The sequence below is a fragment of the Hemicordylus capensis genome, chromosome 3 (genome assembly GCF_027244095.1).
Source record: "Hemicordylus capensis ecotype Gifberg chromosome 3, rHemCap1.1.pri, whole genome shotgun sequence".
Taxonomy (NCBI): domain Eukaryota; kingdom Metazoa; phylum Chordata; class Lepidosauria; order Squamata; family Cordylidae; genus Hemicordylus; species Hemicordylus capensis.
Window position 1 is genome coordinate 261,986,240 of NC_069659.1, and position 27,036 is coordinate 262,013,275.

Here is a 27,036-nt window from a genome sequence, read left to right on the forward strand (position 1 = left end):
TTATCAATTCAAATATTTATCTTGCTCAAACTTGAGAACAGTACTTTAACATTCTTTACACTACACATTAACTGTTTTGGATGTAATTCCACTTGCAGACAATTTCCTATTTCAATCAAAAAATAAAACATAATATCATAACTGCACAGCTGGATACTTAGCAGAGGTGTTTTAGGATTATATTTTGTCACTTTTTTTAACTTGTTCACTTCCCCCACCCCATTGTTAAAGTTAATTTTGTTCTGCTCTGTCCAGTATCAAAGATCAAGTAGTCAATTATCATCACTGTAAAGGTTCTCTAATATTGAATGTAATATTGGCAGACTTGGAGATTCATTATGAAGTTCATGCAGAGGGTAAAATGTACCTAAGAGCCACAACTCAATTTTTGCATATATATTGGCTTGCCTGTGTGAGTCTATTAGAGAGATGGTTAAATAACAGAAACATGACACTCTCAAAATTATTCTTCCAGTACACTCCAGTTTATGTACTTTGTGTGGAAATGTCCTTTTAAACTGAGCTATTAGAAGCAAAACAGCCTTTCTTATCTGAATAGCCTAGGGGGTAAAAAAATTTACATAATCAAATGCTTGGATTTATACTTTGCTTTTAGTGAAATGTTAACAAAGGGTTAAAAATGAGACATCATGAATTAAGATAAACTATACTTTTGGAAATGTAGAATTAAGTTTATAGAATTCGTACTTAAATTACTTTAAGAATAAAGAAAATATTCTAACCAATATCAATATTTAAAGCTTCAAAATCATAGCTAGAATGTAGAATCACTAAATATCACCATCACTAAATGGTGTTTGCAGAAGTTGAAGGTCTGCTGTGCACAGTGCGGAGTATGACAAAAGGCTCTAGTGCATGTCCTCGCTACAGTCCTTGTCGAGCAGACCTCAGCACTGCAGGGTTCCATCAAGCAGACTGATTTAAAGTAGTAATACAATAGTAGGCCTGTGCACAATCAGAAATACTCGATCCAATAGATATCAGTATAGGATCGTTTGACCCTTGGCAATATTGATATCGGGTTTCTGATTGGAAATCTGATAATTATCAGTAACAATCCCCATAGAAGTCTATGGGAAAATGTTAAAAAATCTGTCCAAGAGATATGAGTGGAACCACTGTAGATGATTAAAAAGCAAAAAGATCAGATCATTTTCAAGCCAGTTTAAGGCAAATGGAAGAAAGCATGCTCATCTCTACAAGAAACTGAGATGATTTAGAAATAGGGATGTGTAGAATGTTTCACAGACCTTCGAGTGTCTTGAACTCAAAATAGGATGCCCTTCAAATAAAGGGCCTGTTTTGAGCTCGGAACAGAACAAACCCATTTTGATCGGAAAATTTTGATATTCCAAGCACCATTTTGGAGGGCTGTTTCCCCCTTGCTGATTGGTTTTCTGGTACTGGCTTCCAATTGGCTTCCGATTCCCTTGCTTCTTGGATAGCTTGTTATCACACAAATCAAGTGTTGTCATGGGCAACTGTGCCCCCATTGGCTGGGGGGAGTGAAGAGAGAGGGGGAACACAAAAGGAGAAAATTTCAAAATGTATTCAAAGGGAATGGGAGGCAGCTAGAGCCTCTATCTATCTATCTATCTATCTATCTATCTATCTATCTATCTATCATATTTTAATACCACCTGATATGTACATCTCAAGGTGGTGTACATTTTAAGAATAGTCTTATAGTCTCTTGAAGAGGATACATCAGGAGAGGAGGAAGGAATCAAGGAAGGTTTGATATTGTGGTTTTCTTTTCTAAGCAATGAGTATAATATGCTGTGCTCTTATTTATTATTATTTATTTACCCTTCCAAAATGGCTCAGGGCGGTTTACAATTAATACAAGCCACTAAACAATAAAAACGAAAACAAATTAAAAACAATATAGCAATTAACAATATAAAAACATTTTAAAATAGGATTAAACAGTTTACAGTAATTAAAAGCCCCAAAATCGGGTTGAAATTTAAAAACCCTGGACAGCCAGGCCAAACAAATACATTTTAAGGGCTCTCCTGAAGGCTAACAGAGAATTCAAATTACGGATTTCCGCAGGGAGCATATTCCACAGCCCCGGAGCAGCCATAGAGAAGGCCCGCCTCCGAGTCGCCACCAGACGAGCTGGTGGTAACTGGAAGCTGACATCCTCAGATGACCTTAATGTGCGGTGGGGATCACGCAGAAGAAGGCGCTCTCTAAGGTAACTCGGGCCTAAGCCGTTCAGGGCTTTAAAGGTAATCACCAGCACTTTGTATTTTGCCCTGAAACATATCGGCAGCCAGTGCAGTTGTTTCAAAATAGGTGTAATATGGTCTCTCCGGGTTACCCCAGAGACCAATCTGGCTGCTGCATTCTGAACTAATTGAAGTTTCCGAACTACGTACAAAGGCAGCCCCACGTAGAGCGCATTGCACTAGTCAAGCCAGGAGGTTACCAGCTGGTGCACCACTGTTTTGAGGTCATCCTCCTCAAGGAATGGATGCAACTGTTGACTCAGCCAAAGCTGATAGAAAGCACTTCTGGCCATGGCCTCCACCTGAGAAACCAGGGTGAGGCCTGGGTCCAGGAGTACTCCCAAGCTGCGCACCTGCTCCTTCTGGGGGAGTGTGACCCCATCCAGCACAGGGAGCTCTAACTCACTCCTCAGATTCTGAGCCCCCACAATGAGCACCTCCATCTTGCTTGGATTCATCTTCAATTTGTTCTCCCTCATCCAGCCCATTACTGCATGTAGGCAGGCATTTAAAGAGTGAGTGCCATTTCCTGAAGATGAAAAGGAGAAATAGATTTGGGTGTCATCAGCATACTGATAACACCCAGCACCAAATCTCCTGATGACCTCACCCAACGGTTTCATGTAGATATTAAAAAGCATTGGTGACAGAATGGAGCCCTGAAGGACTCCATATAATAGCTCCTGCTTTGAGGAGCGACTGTCACCAAGCTCCACCATCTGGGATCTACCCGAGAGATAGGAACGGAACCACTGCAAAGCAGTGCCCCCTATTCCCAGCCCCTCCAGGCGACCCAGAAGGATACCATGGTCAATGGTATCGAACGCCGCCGAGAGATCCAAGAGGACCAACAGGGTCACACTCCCGCTGTCAATTCCCCGGTAAAGGTCATCCATCAGGCCGATCAAGGCTGTCTCAATCCCATAGCCAGCTCTAAAGCCAGTTTGAAATGGGTCTAGTCTCTTGCTGCTATAACTATCTGGTTTTGCTGGGTCTCAGATTGAACTTGGGTTGTGGTTTGTTTTATTTGTGAGAAAAAATAAAACTTGGGTGCCTGCCTTCCTTGAATTGTGGATTGTTTCATTTTTGAGATAGTGTTTTGGTGAGAAATGATTCATGGTAACTCTGTGTGCGCGTGCAATATTTCTTGGTAATTGCTATGATGAGCTCCATCTCTGGACTTGAGTGGAGACTAACATGTGCGTCACTCAGTTCTCTGGTCCGCTCTGCAATCTGCATTGCAAGGTGTACTCAGTCAAAGAGGCTATTCACACAATGGGAGAAAATCAAGCTAGCTGAGGCCTCTGTTCCGCCCAGCCCCCACTTTGAACGGAGCCGGCAGTCGTGTGGGCGGCTGGTTTGGCCGCCCGCAGCAGACTGACTGCTCATGTGCAGGGAGAGCGGGCTAAGCCCACTCTCCCCACTAACCTTCCCGAGGTGGGTCTCCTTGATCATGAGACCCGCCTCACTATGTGGCTGAAGTTGTAGAGATGTGCACAGCTTTGCCAGCTTGGTTCGGTTTTGCCAGCTTGGTTTTGGGTCCAGGTTGAACTGGTGCGGTGCTCTATTGGTAAAGGGAAATCTGGTGAGGAGTCCCCTTTACCAGTATAAGGGCAGGGAGGCTTCTCTAAGCCTAGAGGGGATGGGAGGGGAGTCAGTACATACAAGTACTATCATTGGAGGCCACAGTGGGGCTGCGAGAGTTGCTCCCCCAACCCCCATAGTAGCCAGGGCCAGCGGCGGCCTGGTTAGGGCCGGCGGTGGCCCAGTTCGGGCCTCCACACATGTGTGGAAGCTGTTTTAGTGACCTCTGCATATGCACAAATGCGATTTGTATAACCATGGAATTTGTTGAGCTGAGCTGGTTCGATGCCAAGCCCGGCTCGAACCGAGCTGGCTCGCACACCCCTATGAAGTTGCTCTAGTTGAGCTTATGGCTATGCTTACTGCTGATATTGCTCCGGCAGCTGCTGTGGGTGCTTCTGTGGCGGCTGTTGCAATGCTAGGAAGTAAGGTATTAAGAGTCATAACTGTGTGAGAGAACAACTTGTACCAATTATATTGCTGCAGTGCAGGCACTGTGGCTGGCAGTAGATTTTGGGTCAGTGTTTCTTTTTTGGCCATTTGGACTGTGTTTTAAATGTATGTTCTGTGTTGGGAAGAACAGATTCCCTTTTACTGTGTACTTCTACAGTTTTTTTCGAGGCAGGGTTGCGAAATGCATTGCAAATTGCAATGCAAAACTGTTCTGGCCATAAGGAACAATGGGGAACTCGAAACACCCCATTATTGCCCATGGGTAGCTCCTAGAGATACCAAAGTTTGTTGGGTGGTAAGGCATGATGGGTGCTAACCCACAAAAGAAATGAGCGAGAGGGCAATTTTAAACAAATTTATAACCCTTCCCCAAAACCCCCTTAGGATGCTACGGGGGTTTGGGGGGAAAGTTAGGAAAAATATTAAATACCACCTGCTTGTCCATTTCTTTTGTGGGTGGAGTGGTAGGTAGCACCCATCATTCCCTACCACCCAAACTACCTAGGAGCTACCCATAGGGAAAAATGGGGTGTTTCGAGTTTCCCATTGTTCCCTATGGCCAGAACACTCAAACGTTTCAAGTTTGTTTTGTCAAATATGGCTGTTACAAGGGAACCAGGGGTGTAGCTATAATTGAGTAGATGGGTTCAAAGAGCCTAAATAAATAAATAAATAAATAAATAAATAAGGTCCCCTACTTTCTTGAAAACCATTTCATATGGTGTCCTTTGTATTTCCTCTTCCATATCTGTATCTTTTGAAGGCCTTGACTCCTTTCTTTGAAAAAATGTGTAATTAGAATACATCTCCTGTTACCTTTAATGGATTGTTGCTGGAACTGCTCCACATATGGAATGAATGACTTTGATACAGATTTTATATAGTTTTTATTAGCCTAGACTGAAGACACACGATTTTAAATCATTACTAACTCCTGGCAATTGACCTTACAGTATCAGGATGCTGTGGTTGCTTTGAACAAGAGATTATTGTACTGGTATTTTGACAGAATGATAACATAATAGCTGGAAGCGCATGAACCAGAGACAAAGATTTTTTTATTTTTTTTAAAATCATGATGTGCAGTTTTGTTTTTAATTTCCTGACTTAGCCTATAAGCGATGGGAAGAGGAATTGTGAATGGAAGTAATTGAAATGTTTTGGCTATGGTCAACATTTTCAGTCTAAGTCTGGAACTATGACTTAGTGCAAATCTGGAACTATGACTTGACTGAGTCAGGAAGAGAATGATTAAAGACTGAATTATTTGTTTAACAAGGGGGGCGTGCAGCAAAATGTTCTAGTATATCCCCAGCCTCTAAAAGGAGCTCTCCTGATCAGGGCTCCATGCAGCCTAGAACAGCGAGCCCTATAGGACATTCAAGCCTTGTGAGGTGACGAGAGGAATAGGGGACAGAGAATCTAGCCCTGCACTGGGACTGCGGGACTTGAGGGCTTCGGTTCTGGGATGTAGATAGTGAAGGTCTAGCATGGCATAAAGGACTTGCACGCCTCAAGAGCTCTGAGGCAGAGAGGGAATGACAAAAATACCTCCCACCCCTGCTATTTCCAGAGTCGGTATGGCACTGTCAGAAAGCAACAAGTCCTTGTCTTTGGAGGAATTGGGCAACAAAGTCTTCTGTATGCTGATGACATCTGGTTCTACTTGTCATTTTAGTCTTCTCATCCAAGGAGCCCATGAAACTGTGACCAGTGTCTAGAGACTGTTTTGGTCTCAATGAAGGCAAACAAGCTGAAGCTTAATCCAGATAAGATGGAGGTCCTCTGGATTGGTAAACATGACAATCTGGATGGAGATGTACAACCTGTGGTAAACATGGTTGCTCTCTCCATGAAGTCTTCTCCTGAATCCAACATTATCTCCTGAATCCAACATTATCTTTGTATACCCAGGTGATTCAGTAGTCAAGAGTGGCTTTTATCAGCCTGTGTGCCAGCTGAGAAGGCAGATTTAACATCAGTCACCCATGCATTGGTCACATCTGGCCCTGATTATTGCAGTGCACTCCACATGGGGCAGCTTTTAAAGGTGGTTCAGAAGCTTCCTCTGATCCAAAATGCTCTCTCAAGAATGCTTGTGAGAGCACAAAAGTGCATGAGCATGCCAGTTATTCTGCAGCAGTTTCATTGGTTACCAGCATGCTTCTGAGACAAATTCAAAGTACTGGTTTTAACCTTTAATGCCCTATATGGCATGAGGTGGGGGAACCTGAAGGGCTGCCACAGCCTTGTTCCACCTTTAAACTTGGGCCTTAAATTCTTCTCCAGCCCTGTTTTCTGAACCACCATCATTAGTTTCATGTGGTGACCAGAGAGACAGGACTTTTTGAGCACTGGCACTGTGCCTCTGAAATATCCATCAGGCTCTCTTGGGCAATTTTTAAGCATCTTTGAAGATTCTTCTCTTCTGGGAATGTCTTAATTGAAGGCATTTTATTTTCCCTGTATGGCTCATACTGTGTTTTTGAGGTAGGAACAATCCTTCTTCTCCACAGCCCTCCCTGGCCCCAGGTAAAATGGTTGTGTGAATTACCTTATTAACCACTTAGTGTATCTGAAGTGATTTTAACACTCCAAAGCACTATATTATGCTAAGGACTAGACTAGTAATAATTTCAGGCACCTTTAAATAAAACGTGGTGGTGACTCTTAGATTCATGTGCCCTCTGACATTTTTCATATGTGAAGCAAAAAGTCAGATTAATATCCCAGTGTTGTGCACTGGAATGCCTGTCACAGTGTGCTTTTAAATGGCACGGAGTTCGATATGAGAGGAAGGAAAATGGTGTCCTCCTCCTGGGAAACTATTCTCCAGAGCAACAACTTTACCTTGCACTGTGAGATAAGGCTAGACCTGGACTCATTTGCAACTGCTTTGGAGAACCTGTCACTTATTCCCTGCTATCTAGAGGAAAGTTATTCCATTATGCACAAGACAGTAAGCAGAGCTGTGATTCACTTGCTTATTATGGTTGCTTTCTCAATATACTTAACCTTGTTTTCCAGGTTGCCCTCCCCTGGGTCTTGAAACATTAAAAATTACTGACTTCCAGCTGCATGCTTCTACAGTAAAGCGATATGGCCTTGGGGCCCACAGAGCACGGCTTAATATTCAGGTAACCTCACTTTCCCATTTAAGTCATATACAATGGCATAGGCAGGATTGTTTTGAACATTATGCTACTGGATACTTATTGTTTTGTATCACCTCTTCAGTTAATGCTGCATTTAGCAAATGGTTTTTTAAATATTACAGTATTAGCTTTATTTCATTAGTTTGCGTGCTCCAAAATGTATGCCATCCAAAAGTGAAATCTTCACAGAATTATTTAAAATAAGGAGAGAGAAATATGTGGGATGGGATCCAGTTTAGAATGAAATCGTTCTTTATTAAGAGCAAAAAGGAAAGTGTATTCTCTGGCTGCGTTAAAACAATTTTGGTCCAAGAAACGATGGTTTGTTGGACCAGAGCAAGCCACGTGACCACATGCTCTATCCTTCCATACCTATTTCCTACTCCCCTCATGTGTCCAGCTGAATGCTTCCTGGGTTTGTTTAACGACAGTTTCCTGTGATGGCTAAGCAGGAAACTGTGATTTCAGCACTTTCTGCAAATCAGGATATAAATTCTGCTTTGTGGGGAGCACTTAACCACAGTTTCTTGAGCTGGACATCAGATTAAAGGTAAGGTTTGCCGTCAAGTCGATGTCGACTCTTGGTGACCACAGAGCCCTGTGGTTATCTTTGGTAGAATACAGGAGGGGTTTACTATTACCTCCTCCCATGCAGTATGAGATTATGCCTTTCAGCATCTTCCGGTATAGGTTCTTACTAGTGGAAATTCGAACCGGGAACCTCTGGCTTGCTAGTCAAGTCATTTCTCCACTGCGCCGTTAGGTGGCTGGACATCAAACTAGGCACTATCTAATTCAGCCTGCTAAGCAAAGTGAGGAGGAAGAGAGAGGGGAAGAGAGTACATAGACGCATGATTTATTTCTAATCAAACCACCCATGGTTTGTCAGACCTTATTACGTTTGAACTGATTTACTCTGCATCTTCCACCCAACCCTTCCAGACTTAAAAGTGGTCTGGGCTGCTTCAGATGTTTGAGTGGTTTCAGGTTGGGTGGGCAGACAAGGAGAAACCAGTGAGGAATCCTACTCCCCTGGCTAATAAGTACTGGCTGGGCACAGCGCTGGGGTAAATGCAAACCAGCCACTTTGGGCACTGGGACAGGACACCCATGATTTGAATGGTCCCTGGCCAACCAGGTGACTATGAACAGCAAAACTGAGCATGGAGATGTATTGCAGGGAGACCAGACTCTTTAAAAGACCAGACTCTTTTAAGGGCCATTTATATTCTCTGTTCTCGGCAGTCACTGGCCAGGGCCCAGGAGGGATATTGCAGTGGGACCCTTCCCAGGGCTCTTGTGGAACTGTCAACTGTTCTGGGCAGTAAAAGCCCTCCAGCCCATATGTGTGATGCTATGGCCAGGCACTCTCATGAGAGAGTGGTCAACTCCAAAGCAGGATGAACACTGCAAACAAGTCACAATCTTGCTGGGCATGCCCCCTCCAATATGCCAATGATTGCAGTTTCACTAGCATGCTGACGTTTTGCCAAAAGTCTGGTGATGTGAGAGGAACAGAGCTTGCTGGGATGAAGTCTGGGCAGACTAGGAAGAAAGAGGTATTCCTCTACCCAGAAGCTAGAGGTTGCCAGACCGCAGTTGATCAATCATCTGTGGCATAATTCTCGGCTTCACAGATTAACCACAGCTTCGTCTACTCAACGTTTCATGCTGTGTCTGGACAGGGCAACTGAATGACTTGTTCATTTTCAGTACTTGAATATTTGACCTCTTGCAAATAGGGATGTGTGAATTGATTCAGGTACAAATCAATTTGTACCAGAATAGCTGATTTGGGTGATTTGGAGACTGAACAAATTGCACCTGTGGTCCATTGGCTAGATTCGAGTCCAAATAGAAGCACACCAGATTCTATCAAGATTTGGATCCCTCCTATTAATTCCCCCAGATCCCCAGCTTTCACTTAAAAAAACCCAAAAAACTAAACTCTAGCCCTTGTAGAAGTGGTGTTATGGAGCAAAATGTGTGGTCGCTATTTTTCAGATGTTTGGATTCTTAGGTGCAGAGGCAGAGCCACCATTGGACGAACAGGTTCAAAGAACCTGGGCCGCTACCAATCAGTGGCCCCGGACACACACACACACACACTCGCGAGCCTGATGTCAGACATGGGGGTGTTATTTCGGTCCCAACCTGGGCCACGCGGCCCTGTTTGGAGCTGAAATTGGCCCACGCTGCCTTGGCAGCATGGCCGGAGTAATTCTCCCTGCCTTAATGGGAGATAGTAAGACTTCAGATATTCTCCCCCATAAATGTCAATCTTCTTTCTTCTGTCTCTGCAAGACAGATAACAGAATGGAACTTTCCAATAATAATAATAATACTAATAATAAATAAATAAATAAATAAATTTCTATACTGTCCTTCCAAAAATGGCTCAGGGCAGTTTACATAGAAATAATAAATAAATAAGATGGATCCCTGTCCCCAAAGGGCTCACAATCTAAAAGAAACATAAGATACACACCAGCAACAGTCACTGGAAGTACTGTGCTGGGGGTGGACAGGGCCAGTTACTCTCCCCCTGCTAAATAATGAATAAAACTAAAAAATAATCTTTGTTGTCAAGAGCACCAATATCATTCATTGTCAGACATTCCTCTAAATCAGCTTATCATTCTATTTCCCATTCTTAATATCAATGCAGGATAATATTCTGGGTCCTTATTGAAGCCAAGAACAATTATACCATAGTTTTTCACAAAAACAAGACTGTATCAATTACTGTCCACCATTTCTATTCCCTCTGTTGCTTTTTTCTATCATATCTCTTTCAAGTTATTTTGTCTTAAGCTCCTACTTTCATCAATTTTCAGCACAAATGTTTTTTTGATCACAGCACTCAGGAACACATCAATACGTTACACTCAGGTTACTAATCCACAGCAGTATTTAATCTTTTGAGATTAGCTGCTTGCTTTTGCCTGCTCAGATGATACAACTTTTATCTGTTATAGACCCAGGAAAGTAGAGTCACACCCTTTCTACAGTGTAGCAGCCAGATAACTACTCACTAATCCCATGATTCAAATCAGTCATTTATATGGTCCATCATGACTGACAGCTTGTGTCAATGTACAGTTTTTTCACTTTCTCTTCATTCATCAGATACTTTCCATTTAAGATCTTTCTGGTCTAAAATTGATAATTGCTAGCATTTACAACACTTTCTAGATGTTTTTTCTCCACTAGTTATAATGCTGAAATTTAATTTCAAGACTTAAAAGGTATTGCAAACGTTGAGGTTATGCACATGACGAGGTGGGGCGGGTGGGGGCTGGAAGGCTGTGCTAAAATTACCTTCCCCCCCAGACCATCCCGGAACAGTGGTGGGAAGTACAGATCGTGCTCTTACACAATCTGTGTTCTGCATGCAGTATGGATTTTCAGAGGCCAGGATGATGTGTACCAGCCTCCACATATCCCACAATGCACCGTGTAATGAGCATGGCGCCTTGGAGAATGTCCCTGTGGAATGGTCACTCTGTGGCCCGTCTCTGTGTCTGCTCAAGCTACAAGCATGCCAAGTGGTCACACGACCTCGAAACCAGAATTAAGGGCACATTCGTGCCCTTAACCGTGCTCAAAGTCCAGGTCCAAAAGGTAGGTTCAGCACCGCAGCAGCACTGGGAGTCTAACCCAGTCTGGGCTGCCCTAGCTTGGGTTAGGCTGCTTGCGAGAACAGCTTTATTGTGTCCTTTTGGCTATGCCTTCTGGTTGTCTTTGGTAGGGTTGCCACTCCGTAAATAGTAGTCTGGTAATCTTAGAAGGCTGGAAATGTTTATGTTACCCAAACAAAAAATAAAATAGATTACATTAGTAAAACAGGGTAAAAGGCTAAGCTGCATATGAAAATAGGGATGGGATGAACCTTTTCAGAAAATCTCATTATTGGACACAGAAAATCAAAATATTTTCCTTCAGACTTGGAACATAGCTCACTATATTCTAAGCTCAGTTATGAGCCAGATTAGATCCCATCCAGTGCTCAGTGGGGTCCGATCCTTCCCTCAATCCCCTGATGAACTTTCAAGCCACTCCTTGAGGTTATTCTCATGATTGCAGAAAATCGGGCTAGCAGAGGCTAGCCCGATTTTCTGCAATTGTGAGAACCACCGGGCTCGGCTGCGAGCCCGGTGGTTCTAGAGTGGGTAACCTGCTCAAGTACCCCTCCCCTAGAACCGGGTTTGTGGAGCGAGTGCTCCGCAAACCCGTTTTTTTAAAATTGTGAGTAGCTGCGGCATGGCTCTGCGCCATGGCTACTCATGAGGAGAACCCCGGAGGGGAGGCAAAAAGCTGCCTCCCGGCTCTGGGGGTCTCACCAGCATGCCCTGCACACTTGCGCAGGGCATGCTGGAGCTTCCGGGGGCCAATCGGCCCTTGCTCCCCCCAGCCCCCGCCGGCTCCGTCACGGAGCTGGCAATCGTATGGGTGGCCAATCTGGCTGCCCAGGGCTCCCGCCCTGATCGTCTGCGGGGAGAGCGGGCTTAGCTCTCTCTCCCCTTTGTGCTTGCAAACCGGGTCTCACCGATCATGAGACCCGGCTCCTTGACTACAGTATTACCCTGCCTCAAGATTTTCCACCCTTCCTTAAATCCAAGTATGATCCTCCAAACTCCTGCCATCATCCTTTCCACCCACCAAAATCCTTCCTCCTCACACACCTAGCTGTTCATTCTGACAACATGGTGGTAATGGAAAGCCTCTTTTCCTCTGCTGTGGGGCCTCTCACACTGCTGTAACGTGCATCGGGTGCAAGTAGTTCTGAGGAATGTAATTTTCTCACAGGCCAGTAGTTCTTGGGAATACTACATTTCCCATTTCTACTTGCTTCTGGTGCACTGTAGAGCAGCATATCAGCCCTAAATATCAGTAGCTATTTCCCATATCTTACATGCACCTTGTACACTGTACAACACACCAGCCACTATGGAGCAACAACATCAGGGGAACGGGGAGGGTCTGTCTTCTGTATCTGAGGAAAGGAGTTTGGATTGGTGATGAGTCTGGATTTGAATCAGGATTGGTGATAGAGGAGAAGCTGACATTCTCTGGCTGGAGAATAATTATGGATATGTCAAAATTCACAGTTACGAGCAAATGAAAATAAAGTTCATATTTTGGAACAGGGAGCAGCATCAGGTTTTGGTGACATTGCTAACGGAAAGGGGCTTTTGTAAAGAACTTTGAGTCTCCTCTTAACGGATTTCATTGTACAAGTCTCAGTGGCATTTAAAATCAAATACATTACCTTTCATAAAAACAAATGATTTTAATAAATGCTCTAAAGATTGACAAATTTATTGCAGCATTATTTTTTTGTGGGCCAGAGTGCACTTTGTTGCATGCATCAAGTGTTATTCTCAGATGCTAGATAGTGAAGCTGTTCACATGAGCAGCCTACCAGGATAGGGCTGCTTGTGTGAAGCACTGGGATTGTGGCTGATGTCAGCGCTGCCTCACCAGGTAGTCCAGGGTTTTTACCAGGGCTTTTACCTGGGTAAATGGGGCACACGCATGCCCTTCTACCAAGGTCCCTGCACAGGGGTGGATTAAGCCTTTTGCCGCCCATAGGCAGCCAAGTCATTTGCTGCCCCCACCACCGCAGCAAGGAGGGTGGTAGGGGTGGCAAGGAGGAAGGAAGTCCCCCATTTTTTTTAATGCTGCCGCAGAGGCAGGATGGATAGGGCCTGCGGGGGGCAGTGGCAGCGGAACGGGGGATGAAGGGAAACCCCCCTATCCCCTTTACATTAAAACACATGGCAGAATCACCCTTGATGCATCCACGCGTCCCTGCACTCATTTGGAAGGAAGGAGGGGAGTTGGAAGGAGCTCTCCCTCATTGTTTGACCACACACTCCGGCACGCAGTGGACGGACACTGCTTTAAGGTAAACAGGGGACTTCCTCCCCCCAACATATAACCCTCACCACTGCCTGCTACTCGATTCTGTTGCTGTGCTGCTCATTTTAATGTAAAAGGACCAGGGAAGGGGACTTTCCCTTCATCCCCTGTCCTGCTGACACTGCCCTCCCCAGGTGCCATCCATCCCACCGCTGCGGCGTTCGTTTGTTTGTTTTAAAAGAGTGAGGGACTTCCTTCCTCCTCACCACCCTGATATGCTATGCGAACCAAAGTGACTCCATTTTGTTTCCTAGACTCCATTTTAGCTTAGTCAGAAATATTCTTGTTAGTTAGAGGCTTGAACTTTCCAAGACCTGTAGGGCCCCCCGCTTTGCATTCCTGAATGTATACAGTTTTCACACTCCCTGTGTTCTAATAAAGAACAAGGCCTTCAGCCTTGAAGATAAGAGATGAGCCTAGAGGCCATTTCAGATGTAATTAAATTGTAACACGTTGGTGCTAGGATTCTACAAAGTATAAACAAAAGGCAGGAACAGGGTCATAAATGTCAAGTGGGTCTGGATCTTCTCCACTGACCATCTACGTGTTGTCTACCATGTATCAAGTGGCAAAGAGGGTTGGGGGAGAAATGCTAATGTAAAATGCTAATATTAGGGTACAAATGCTTGTAACAAACAAAGAACTTGGCTCTCGGTTTGGGTTTGACCCCAATAGCCTTACTTTCTGCAGAAATAAACTTTTCAAGCTTTTCCTCTGGCTGTGTGTTGATTGGCGTTTACACTACCCAGACAAGAACCAGCCTGTTCTAGTATATCAACCCCACTACCCACCTTGCTGTGGCGGTGGGTGGCAACAAAAGAAGACTTAATCTCTCGCCGCTGGCATGCAGCAGCAGCAGTTTTAAAAGAGAACATTCCCCTGCCACAAGATTTGTGCCGCTCCTCCTGGATTTGCCGCCATAGGCAATTGCCTCTATTGCCTCTGTGGTTATCCACTTATGTCCCCATAGCAGCCTGAGGAGATATAGAGCCAGGCAGCTAGAGTTCCTGGCTGAGGGGGAATCCCTCAAAGCACCGTGCGCCTTGTGTCGTGTGGGCTGTGTTTTCCCAGCCTCCAGAACTCCATGCTTCCAGGAGTAGCATGGATTGTGTGGGTGTGCGAGCTGTATGGCCTATGAAGAAAAGAAGATGATCGGGGGGGGGGGGGAGCACTAAATAAATAAAATGGTGCTTTTTGAAAAGAGCAGTAGATCCAGTCAGAATGAGTATAAAAGTATACAAAGCTAACAATAAAATAAAATAAAAGAGTGACTCACTCCCAAATGATGAAGAATAGGCCATGCAAGATGAATACTGTCCATCTATACCTAGAGGAACAATAATTTTATGTACTGAGCTGGTCACTCCTAGTTGCTACAGAACCCAAATGAAATAGTCAGTTTTGCATTTGAATTCCGACTCAGTAGCTCCACAGTGAAGAGATTTTGAAATTCCTTTTGTTGAAATGAGCTTACTGAACTACAGCTGTGATAGCATTAATGCTATCACAGCTGTAGTTCAGTAAGCTCATTTCAACAAAAGGAATGCAAATATTTTTTGCAAATATTGCAAATATTTTTGATATTGTTGAGAAAGAAACTGTATGCACAGCATACTATATATGTCCATAATATTGAGACAAACTGAAAAATTAAAAATATTCCATTATTTTAAAAGTTGTACCATTTGATATGATAAATACAATTTTCTCTAGTAGTCAAGTGAAGATTTTTAAAAATTCTCTCTCTTTTCAAAGTTGAAAGGTTGTCAGTTTGAAGGATGAATAGAGAAAATACTTTTTATCCTTGCATAGCAGTCTTTAAACTTTTAACATATGAACTAGAGGTAGACAAAAAAAATCCATTTTACTTCTCCTGATCACATATTAGTTAAGGTAGAAATACAGGAAGTTTGTTTGTTTGTTTAATATCTTGCTCTTCTGAGTATGCAATTCTATTCTCACTTAATCCCCACCTATTCATGATAGTTGTTTTGTCTTCATTTAGATTTAGAGAAAAGAGTAGAGAAAACAACATGAAGGTTTACTTCTAAGTCCCAGTAGCCTCACGGTATATGCATTATCTTTAAATATATATATGTAGAACAGGGGAAACTTGAAGCCCTACTCAGATATTGCATTGTGTGTACATACAGGAGTCTACATACATGTACATGTTCTTGCGTCAATGACTGCACATGCATTTATTTTAAAAGTGAACCTGGGAACAGGCCAAGTAGGTTACAGATGAAAAGTGTACTACTTGTTAAATGTAGTATGTGAGTAACTGTACATGAGTACAGATTTCTAAACATGTACACAGATTGTACATGTGTTGAAAGTAGCATGTCAATAGGGCTAAAGTGAGCTGTAATTTCATGTTCTCTTTGTATTTCCTTAAAAAGTGATTCAATTCAGATGTATAAAGATGGCTTTGCCTTCTTTTCAGGCAGGTATTAATGAAAATGATTTTTATGATGGTGCTTGGTGTGCAGGACGGAATGATCCATACCAGTGGATTGAAGTAGACGCTCGGAGGCTAACAAAGTTCACAGGAGTTATTACACAAGGAAGGAATTCTCTCTGGCTGTGAGTACATCCTTGGTTTACTTTTGATGGCAAGCTAAATTTGAACAAATGTTTTATGTACAGCTTAAAATGCTAAGGAAATGGTTAAAATGGATGTAAAGCAATATGGTGAGGTCAGAGGAGTGAAATCAATATTAGTTATGAAATCACTGTGTTCAGAAGTTATTTCTCCTCTCCACATATTTAGTAAACATGTGAGAGGGAAATGGAAGTGCATTGACTCATTGTTCTCATGCTCCTGACACGTTCACTAGCCATAAACCCCAGGCACCCATTTATTGTCTGCAGACAGCGTTATCTGTCTCTTCTCTTGTATAGGGGACCACCGGTTCACCTGAATTTTGAGCACATATTTCTTAGTTGATGGTCTTGGATGGGATCCAAGGTGCTTTCTTATGGATTCTTCTCTTTAAATAATTTTGACAGGGTTGACTGAAATAAGTCCTTGTATTGTTTTGAGCTGATTCAGACATTAACCCGACAGTATGGTTGCCACAGATTGCATGGAGGTATAATTGTGTGGTTAGCTATTTGAGTGACTCTGTGAGATGTTAAGAGGGGAAACAATGCTTTTCTGTGGAGGCTTTTATGCTACTGATGCTTACTGGTACATTTCTGCTGAGGCTCAGATTGAATGTGTTTCTGTAGACTGGTATCATTATCCGAATCTGAGGGCTGCTTGTTGCTGAATTTATGAGGACTCTCCATTCATTCTTCAACTACACGGAGTCTGGTACTGATTTGACAGACAAACTTATTTGAAGCAGACAGTATTAATCATTCTTGCCATATGTTCGCTCTTTCCCTTGCTAGTCTTGTAACCCCTGCCTATTCCTCTGCTTCCAGCTGGGAAAGCTAATTAAGCACCCCACAGCAAGGTGTCTGAAACAGGAAGAAACTTCCATTTCAGACACCTAACTGTGGGACAATTAGCTTTTCCAAGCAGGATAAAGAGGAAGTAACAGTGGTAGTGACAGGGGTGGGAACCGGGAAGACAGACTCTTTGAACCAGCATTCAGTCATAAGCTTCTCTGTCAGTGTAGTACCATACCAGGCTTTCAGTGTTCTGAAGAACAGTGGTGAGTTCTATTTCTTTCATTTCATTTCATTTCATTTCATTATTTACTGCTCAACTGACAGTGTCCTCAAGGTGGTTTACAAAAACAACATTAAATCCAATATCCAAAACAAGAATGGAAACCAACTCAAAAACAATTAAAACAGCCAGTAAGCCCACCTGTGCACTGCACCTCTGCGTGGCCTGGGCCATGCAGAGGTGCAGTGTGCAGGTGCGTGGCCTCCAAAATGCCCACTGGGCAGCTGGGTGAAGGCTGAAAACCATCCGAAAAGCGCCCAAATGGGCGAATAGCCGGCCAAACCTGCCGGAGGGGGCCATATTGAAGGATGGAGGGGGAACTTCCGTGGACCCACCACCACCTCCAGCAACTCCCAGGAAGGGAGTAAAGGTAAAAAAAAATTTTTTTAGATTTTTATTTAAAAGGGTCCGTGAACCCCGGGGGTGTTTGGTCCGGGGTCGGACCGAACAGGAAGTGGTTCGGTTCAACCCTGAGCCATCAAACCAGGTCGACGTTGAACTGGCTCGACGTTGAGCCGGTTTGCACACCCTATTTAGGACTTTAGAGTTAACTGGAATCCAATGTAGTTGCAGCACCGCTGGCTAAATGTGGGTGGGGGTGGGGGTGGGGGTTTGTGCTTGTCCATGACAAGGAGTGGGCTGCTGAATTCTGTACCAGCAGAACTTGTATGCAGAAGCTTCCAAGTTCTCTCCTTGGCATCTCCAAATAGAAGACTCCTGCCTGTATTCTTGGAGAATTTATTTATTATTTACTTTTCAACCAAATCCATAATCAACACATCTTGGAGGAAATAAATAGGAAAAACCAGTAAAATCCGAAACCAATATTATTAAAAAAACAAGTAGGCAAATAAGAAATTGAAGGTATTTACTTCTGAGCCTCCAAATGTAACAGAATAAAAATAATTGAGCATTGTAAACTACATTTAGTTATATTCCTGTCTACTGTTCCTCAGCAGATAGGAGCTCAGAGCAGAATACACGGTTCTCTCATCCTCACCATAAGCTGTGAGATAGATTAGCATGAGATAAGGTGACATACCCTGCTTACTGGGAAAAGAGGCACCTTTTACCGTGGTGATTCTCTTTATTTAGCAGGGGGAGAGTAACTGGCCCTATCCACCCCCAGCACAGTACTTCCAGTGACTGTTGCTGGTGTGTGTCTTATGTTTCTTTTTAGAATGTGAGCCCTTTGGGGACAGGGAGCCATCTTATTTGTTATTTTTCTTTGTAAACTGCCCTGAGCCATTTTTGGAAGGGCGGAATAGAAATTGGATAATAATAATATTATTATTATTATTATTATCAGTCACATTAGGATCGCACAACATGTTTTGTGGCTTAGTGAGGATTTAAACCTGCTTTTCCCTTCTCTAACAGTAAGCACTATCTCAGTCATACAAGTTTCTGTGAGAAATAAGGAGGCCTGCTGAGTCTTTCTTGAAGCAGATTCAAATATCCACTGAGTCACAAAGCTCATTACAGGATCCTAAACTAGTCACTCTCTCTCAACCTAACCTATTTCACAAGGAAGAGATTTAATAATAGGGGTGTGCATGGATCTGGCTGGTCCGATTTGGCTCGGGTCTGGTCCTAACCGGTCCGAACTTGAACCCTTGAACACCCCCTGGTTCAGTTTGGTCCATGATGGGTTCACGAGCTTTTTCTTTCTTTCTCCCAAACTTACCCCCTCTGAGGGAGTTGTCCAAGTTGGCGGGGAGGATCTGTGGAGGTTCACCCCCGCAGGCCTCCCTAAGTTAGTTCAGCTGTTATTTGGCCAATTTTTGGCCTTTCCCCCTGGTGCGGTGGCCATTTTAGAGGTGCTCGTGCAATGGGCCTCTGCGTGGCCTGGCAAGACACGCCATGCTGGGGGGAAAGGCTGAAAACTGGCCAAAGAACAGCCGACCTGACTTAGGGAGGTCTGCAGGGGGAGGGGGAAACCTCTGTAGACCCCCCCCCCCCACCTGCCAACTCAAACAACTCCCCTGGATGGGGTAAGTTTGAAGAAAAAATTAAAATAATTTTTAAAAGCTCTCGAACCTCCCGAACTGACCAGGGTGGGGGTGGGGGTGTTCAGTAGTAGTGTGCACGGATCGGTTCGGAGGCCATTCTACTGGCCTCCGAACCGGTCCGGACAAGGGGTGGTTTTGGTTCGGGAGAGTTAGGGTGGGGGGTTCCATTAAGGGCGGGGGGGGCTTTACTCACCCCTCCCGCGCTTTGCTGCTTTGGCGCCATAATTAGTTTAAAAATGCGCCGCAGAATCGCTCGCCGCTCCGGGGCTCCTTCTTGACTTCAAAATCGGGCGGCAGGATACTTCCCTGCCGCCCCCGAAGCCCACTCAAGCCATTTTAGCTCTTTAAATCTCGCCCCGGACCGAGTGCTAAAGCGCTCGGGCGGGCGGCGGGGAGATGTCCGTCCGTCCTCCCGCCCCCTTCCCTGCCTTCTGCGAAGTGCAGGGAGCCTTCTGCGCGCGCTTGTGCAGAAGCAGGGAGCCTTCTGCGCACGCGCGCGCAGAAGGCTCCCTGCACTTTGCAGAAGGCAGGGAAGGGGGCGGGCGGACGGATGGACATCTCCCCGCCGCCCGCCCGAGCGCTTTAGCACTCGGTCCGGGGCGAGATTTAAAGAGCTAAAATGGCTTGAGGGGGCTTCGGGGGCGGCAGGGAAGTATCCTGCCGCCCGATTTTGAAGTCAAGAAGGAGCCCCGGAGCGGCGAGCGATTCTGCGGCGCATTTTTTAAACTAATTATGGCGCCAAAGCAGCAAAGCGCGGGAGGGGTGAGTAAAGCCCCCCCCGTCCTTAATGGAACCCCCCACCCCAGTGCCGAGCCGCAGGTCTGCGGTCCGGTGCACACCCCTAGTGTTCAGTCCGGGGTCATACCGAACAGGGAGTGCTTTGGTTCAACCCCAAACAGTTGAACATGTTCAATCTAGAACCTGTTTGTACATCCTTAGTTCATAATAAGAGTGCCAACACTTAAATACATCTGAAATAGAACAAGTAGTTCTAAGCAGAACTTATAAAGCCTACTTTTCACTTCTTTTAACCTGGGAGCTTTTCACATGGAGCTTTTGAAGCCCTTTTACTAGCATCTTCTCCAGAATGGCGGTCACATATCAGTTAGATTTACCCCAAAGTCCCTGTAAGTTATCAGGGAGCAGTTCACACACTTCGGGTTTTTCACTGTGCATTAGAATGTAACCTGATTTATATCCAAGTTTTTAAAAATCCACTGTTTGTGTTGGTTTTGCGGGGACAACTTCGAGTTTGCAGTAAAACCTCCCTGTAAACTTGCGGTAAAACCTGCTGTGCATAAAAGCCCATGGTGACTCTTACCTAGCATGCCCTCTCATATACTGTGAAATAGGTTTGTTTCCAGCTGTCAACACAAGAGTTACAAAGTGGTGTTGCTTGAACTCTGGCCATCATCTTGAAACAAGATGGTAGATGGTAGAAACAAGATGGTAGAATGGTTTAAAAAATTGCTCCTGCTGCAATTTTGTTTTATTTTGCACTGTAAATGCAAAGGTTAGAGGGGGACACAAAGACACACACAGAAACATGATGATCTCATATGCCTTCTTGCTTTCAGAAAGTAGGTTAAAATAATCCTGAAAGGCTGCAGCCTCCATATCTGATGGATAAAAAGCCCTCCTTGGCCACAGCCACTGCGTGACATTATAGGAGCAAGGCAGGGCTCTTTTTAAATGTCTTCTTGGATCCACTTGAAGGTTATACATTTTAAAATCTATGAGCAGCATCCAAACCATGTTAGTCACAACTGCCTCGCACTGAAATGAATGGGACATAAATTAGTCATCTCTCCTTTATTTCAGTGGAGCTTAGTCATGACTAACTAGTCTGGATACTGCCTATTATTTATTTGGATTGTGCTTTCCTTTTTACTAATGTATTTCTCCTTGTTTGGTACAAAACCAATGATAACACAAAAATCAGCAGGGACTTTTAATTAACACTTGACATTACTCATCTCAACCTAATCCAGAGTGATTAACTAAGTAAGAACAGCCTTAAGTGGCCTTGCTTATGTGGTGCCTCCTGCCTTTTTACTGTAGGTGTGTATTAACGCAACAATAGATGTGAGTGACCGAATCAACCAAAGCTGGTTAGAATAAAAAATTTACTTTTTATTTTTATGGAATAAGAATTATTCAGGATTTAATTTTCATCATAACCCAGTGCCCACATCTTACACATTGGCTGTTGATTTCTTTTGAAAAATCTGTCTATGAGTGCCACATTGGAACCTGAGGGTAGTCAGGAATATTGTGAATTTAAATACTCAAGTGGGCGTGCGCTTTTTCTGTACACCTGGCCTGACTTTGTGAACAGGTTTTCTATACCCTGCACTACAATCAGGGAGGGAGGGAGAGAGAGAGAACACTGGATTTCATCCAAATTTTGTACAAAGTCTTAGACCACAAATATTCAGCTGGAGTGAGGTGGTTCCGGCAAATGTGTTAATGTGTATCACACATACTGTGTGTGTGCGTGCAGTGTGTGTGTATGTGATCTTGCATCTTATTTATCCCCTGGTAAAAATAAAAATAAAGGCCCAGCATTGAATTGAACAAAAAAAAAATAGAAACAGTGATGTGAAATATAAAAAATAAAATAAAAAGGGCATTTAAGAAAAACACATTTCATACCACTGTTTCTATTTTCTTTTCCATTCAATGATAGGCCCATTGCCAAGGGATAGTCATATACTTTGTAAGTGGATTTCATTTTCTGTTGAGATACTTAATGCTTGCTGGTGGCTCCATGAATTTTCTAATAGACATCAATAGTGGCCACATGCCAAAAAGCCTTTTCATCTGGAGGGTTAATTCTGACAAGGCCAGCTCTGAAAAGTAGGCACTAATGAGAACCATGCACTTCTCAAACAGACTCACTGATAAAAGTGGCTGCTTTTTATTGCAATAATGTTGTTTCCCCCCACCGAACTCCTAACCCATTATCTTCTTGAGAGCTTCAGGTTATAGTCAGATCTTTTAAAGCAGCACACTAAGGTTAATGTCATAAAATGTCCACTGGTATTAAAAAAAAATTCTGAATCATAAAAGCAATTAGAACCATCACTTCTTGCTGAACTTTGGCCACCCCTACCCCAAAAATGTACTTCCAGTCGGTCTTCAGTCAGTCATGCATCAACAGATATCCAGGAATGTTATTTATTTATTTCAAATAAATAAATAATGTCCCAACTGTCACCATGCTTATTCAAACATGTGTATCAGAATGTATACTTGTGATTTTTAAAAACAATTTTAAAATAATTACTTACTTATCACTAATCAGAACCAAATTGGATCCCACTCCAGATGGTTCCAGGTCACATTAGAATTCCACAGAGGAGCATATGGACCCAGAGACAGGACTTTTGAAAATAAAGGAATACAATATATTTTTGCAGAGCAGAAGCATAATGCAAATACCATCAGGTATTTGGCAGTATATGAAATGGGAGTGAAGTCAACTCTGAAGGATAGAGTGGGAGAAGGAGTGGAGGCTGAGGAGCTTGAATGCAGTGGCGCTCTTACCCTTGGACTTCAGGGCCAAAGTCCAGGTCCTCCACACACCTTGACCCCCCGCCCCCCGATCTTCTTTCAACTGACCCCTGTGGCTCAGGTTAGGTTGAATTTGTCCACCATGTGCTGCTCTTTTGTCCTTTTTATAATGATAGCCAGTGCAGTCTTATTTCTCCCTTGCTATATCACACTTTCCCGGCTGGACTGCTGAAATGTACACCACACTCCTTCTTGCAGATAAGAAACCTTCTACCACCTACAAGGTTGCCAAATTTTGTGCAGCTGCTGTTAAGATCCATCAACAGCTAACCTCCAGCCCTTCTTTTTAGATGTTGTTACTGTTGGGAATTCTCTCTGGTAAGAGATACCCTTCTATTACAGCAGAGTGCACAGAGGCAAAACACAGTGGAGTCTGCCCAGGCATGTGTGTTTGCTGAGAGCAAAAGAAACTTGGAGCCAGTTCATAGTTTCAGATCAATATGAGGAGTCTTTATTGGAGAACTCCATTCTTGATAGGAAAGTGGAGAGATAGAATCTCTAATCTAGCTAGCTAGCTGGATGCAAAGAGAAATGCTGTCTGCATATCTGCACACATGGTGCAGAGAGAGAGGTAAGTGTGTGTGATAGGGAGAAGAAGGAGGAAGAGAGGGGAGAGAGAGGCAGGAAGGAAGGAAGTCCCTGACAGTATCAATCTACATATCATGTCAGAGCAGTAGAGAGAAGGGATAACCAGTGTCTTGACCCCTCTAGCCCTCTGACTCACTAATCTGTCCCCCTCTGTCACTGAAGCATGAGGAAGCACAGAGTCCTTCACTTCCAATAGTTACATGAGACTTCCATGTTGGTGTATTCTCTATGTTTTATCTTTAGACTGTCCCGGGTGTGCCAAATGCAATTATGACCTGTGCTGGTTGCTTTCGAGACAGAGGGGGGAGTGGGGAAAGAAAAATGTTAGATAGGAATATATTAAGTTGGATGTTGAAATGTTTCTGCTACTGCATATTTGCATAAATATACCTCATGTGTTAAAAATATGGTGTTTATCATGGTGTGTGTGTTTGTGTAGGGGGAAGATGCTTAACTTGCAGCAGGAGGGGGGCTTCCAGCAAGGGGGGGTGGGCTCCAAAGGCCTTTAGGTCCAGACTTCAAAATTACCTAAGTACCTCTGCTTGAATGGCCTTGCGGTTGATGCATGAGAAGGGTTAGGTAATGGAAAGCTGGGAGTGTGATAGAGAGAGAGAAGTGTTGTATCTTTTCTTAAATCTAAGGGCACCTTAACTCTGACTATGACTGATGGCCAGCCAGGCACTGACGCACATACTAACTTGGGGATATTAAGGAGTAGAGCAGAATCTCTCATAGAGCCTCAACCATGGAGGCACACTTGAAAAGATGAGTATGAAGAGGAACAACTTAAGAAAACTAGGGAGGGTGACTTAAACATGTGAAGTCGCTAAGGGGAAGTTTTAGGTAACAGTTGAGGGCACTTCTGGAGCATGCAGCCAGGTTGAATCTTGGGCAGTAGTGGGGCGTAGTATGTGACCCACAACTTGAAGATCACACACAATGAAGTTATTCTCATGATCTGTGAGAAGAGCTTCTGTCGGGTCTGTGGGGAGAGCGGGCTTAGCATGCTCTCCCTGCAGACTATTAAAGAGCAGCCCTGGGATGGCCAGATCGGCCGCCCATACGACTGCTGGCTCTGTCACGGAGCCAGTGGGGGCTTCAGGGATCGGGGGCCATGCAGCCCTTGGAAGTCCCAGGATGCCCTGTGTGAGCACATGGGGCACCTTGGAGAGACCCCTGAGCCTGGGAGCCCGGGTATACTCATGTGTTGTTGCGCACCGTGGCAACACACGATAAAAAAAATGAGGCTAACGAAGCATTCGCTCTGTTAACCTCATTTAAGGGGAGGGGGAATTAGGCGGGCTAGCCTCCTTGGGAGCACTGGCTCGGCTGCCAGGGATTGTGGGAATATCCTCACTGTCTAAAAACAGCGTCTACTTATAGTTTTTTCCTTCTTGGACCTTCTAGCAGGGAATGTAAAGTTGAGAAACTTCAAAAACAGAGAAGAAACAAAGAATCTTTGTTGTAGGGTCTGGGGGGAGAATGTGTTGGTAGGGAAGTTGCTATTGAAATAGATTGCCAAGAAAAAAGGGCACTAGTTCTCCAAAATCTAATTTACTGTCTTAGAGCTTGCCGTGATTGCATTTCAGGGTGCACTTAGTTTCTCAGGTCCTGCCTTTTGCCCTAGGATCCTTGTTTCCTATATATGCATATTCAGTTTCATTACGAATTCACGGATCTGTGGTGGGTGCTTTGTCTGTCCAGGCTGTTTGCATTGGTTCAGGTTTCATGACTATGTTATTTTGGTCCAAATAGAGGCTTGCTTTCCTTGGGGCACCAAATGCTTGTCTCTGCAATGGTCTTGCTCACAGTGAAGGTTAAATTCCAAATCAGAGGGGAGGCTGTCTCATAACATGCCTTTCAATTGATGATCCCTCAGGGTGATTTGCAACAGATTATAACAATTCAGTCTAAATGAATTAACTCATTTCTTGCTAGTGGGATGGCCAAGAGATTCTGGGTGGATGTAAACTACTTCTACTGCTACAAATATGTTTATACACTTTTCAACACATTCGCAATGTGGTTTACATAGAAAAATACATAAATAATAGATACAGTAAGATGGTTTCCTGTCCCAAAAGGGCTCATAATCTAAAAGAAACATAAGGGGGACACAACTAGCAGCCACTGGAGGGATGTTGTGCTGGTGGTGGATAGTGACAAATGCTGCCCTCCACCCACTAAATATAAGAGAATCATCACTTTGAAAGGTGCCTCTTTGCCCAGTTAGCAGGGGCAAAAGGCGTTCCCCAACATTAAGGTGTCACTGCCTCTGCTGCTCTTGTCCTTATAGGGCCTGGAGTGAGCCCAGGAAAAATAGCCTTCTTCCAGGAAGTATGCTGCTACCTAGCACTGGATGTAATTGTCACCAGGAAGGGTTTTTCCTTACATAGGCCAGATAGAATGAGGTTCTTGGTCTGTTTCTTGGTGGTGGACAGCTCACACAGATGCTGAGAGGGGACATGATAGTAGCACTTCTCCTCAGCTTGCTGGTGATCTGCCACCATTTCTGTTGCCCTTAAAGAGTCTGTGTTGAGTCTAGGGGAAAGAGCAATGCCCCCACACCACCACCTTGGATGTGAATGATAGAGTAACTAGGGGTGGGCTTGTTTTCATGCAAACCAAAAATAATTCATATATTATTGGATTGGAAGAGACCATTACCTGTCCCACGCCCAGATCAGTGCACCAGTGTTGACCTAAATGTGGTCAAGATGCTAATCAGTTTTAGGAAATATACCTGCAGAATATTAGCGTATATTCCAGGTGTTATACATAAAGGCATATATGAAACACAGTAGTGATCAACTGTACGATAATACTGTTTCTTCCCTAGCTCTGTATGTGATACTCAGGGGCAGGGGCAGCCTTGTGTCCAGTCGTGGCAGAGGGGTGGGCTGCTTTGTCTGATTGTGCTGTGTGGGGACCAATCAGGAGAAGGGGGTGACACGTCTTCAAAGCGGTGCCCTACCCTCAGTTGACCCGCCTTGCAGCAGCATGGCCTGCACCCACCTGTTCTGGCATTTGTGTAGGGCAGAAGTTCCCAGCCTTGGATCCCCAATGTTTTTAGCTGTTGTGGCTGGAGAAATGGGAGCTGTAATTCAACAACATTTTGGGATGTAAGGGTGGGGACCCTTGGTGTAGGAGTAGTTGCCAGTCACATATGGTGAAAGAGATTTTTTCTCTCTCCACCTAGATTGGCTAGCAGGTGGATCTCTCTTTCTCCTCCCCCACTCTACTTACTATAGGACTTCAGTCACAACAGTAGGGTAGTGTGAGTACAGAAACAGTGGCAAAGAACAGGCATCAGTGACCAGCCAGAGGCACTAAAAGGTAAAAGTGATATTCCAAAGCCTCTCAGGACCTTCAGATCCAAGGATCTTGGAAGGAACCTCATTTGGGGGAATTGCCTGCCTTAGGGTCCTGGGGCTCAGGGGTGTTGGTCACTCAGGTTAAGCTTCCCCTCACACAACAATCTATCTGACAGTGAGGAGGCAGGAGCAGTGTAGTGATTGCCTCTGTACCCAGAATGAACCCAGAAACTGGTTCTCTTGCTCAGAGAAGAAGAGGCAATAGTTGTTTGGCAAATGCTGCCTCACCCCAACGTGTATCTACACCAAATGTGATACTATGCCCCCCAAAGGACCCAGAGTCTGGGGCCTCTGCCCCACCATGCCACTTCCCTGCTTGCTTTCCACATGCCTGGCAGCACGCTGTTTAGCTCTTCTTCTGCCATCCTTGCAGTGGTGGTGGAGGAACTGAGGTGAGGGAGATCCGGGGACCTCCCAAAACATTGGTGG

General features: G+C 44.3%; 1 protein-coding gene across 5 annotated transcripts in view; it reads left to right on the forward strand.

The window, feature by feature from the left end:
- Nucleotides 1-27,036, forward strand: part of CPXM2 (carboxypeptidase X, M14 family member 2) — a 164,499-nt gene that overhangs the window by 57,179 nt on the left and 80,284 nt on the right. For 4 of the 5 annotated variants that reach the window (XM_053308486.1, XM_053308485.1, XM_053308489.1 and 1 more), the window contains 2 exons: nucleotides 7,323-7,432; nucleotides 15,822-15,961. In XM_053308486.1, the coding sequence (XP_053164461.1) occupies nucleotides 7,323-7,432; nucleotides 15,822-15,961 (250 nt within the window). The remainder of the gene's footprint in view (nucleotides 1-7,322; nucleotides 7,433-15,821; nucleotides 15,962-27,036) is intronic. The other variant, XM_053308487.1, reaches the window with a different exon arrangement.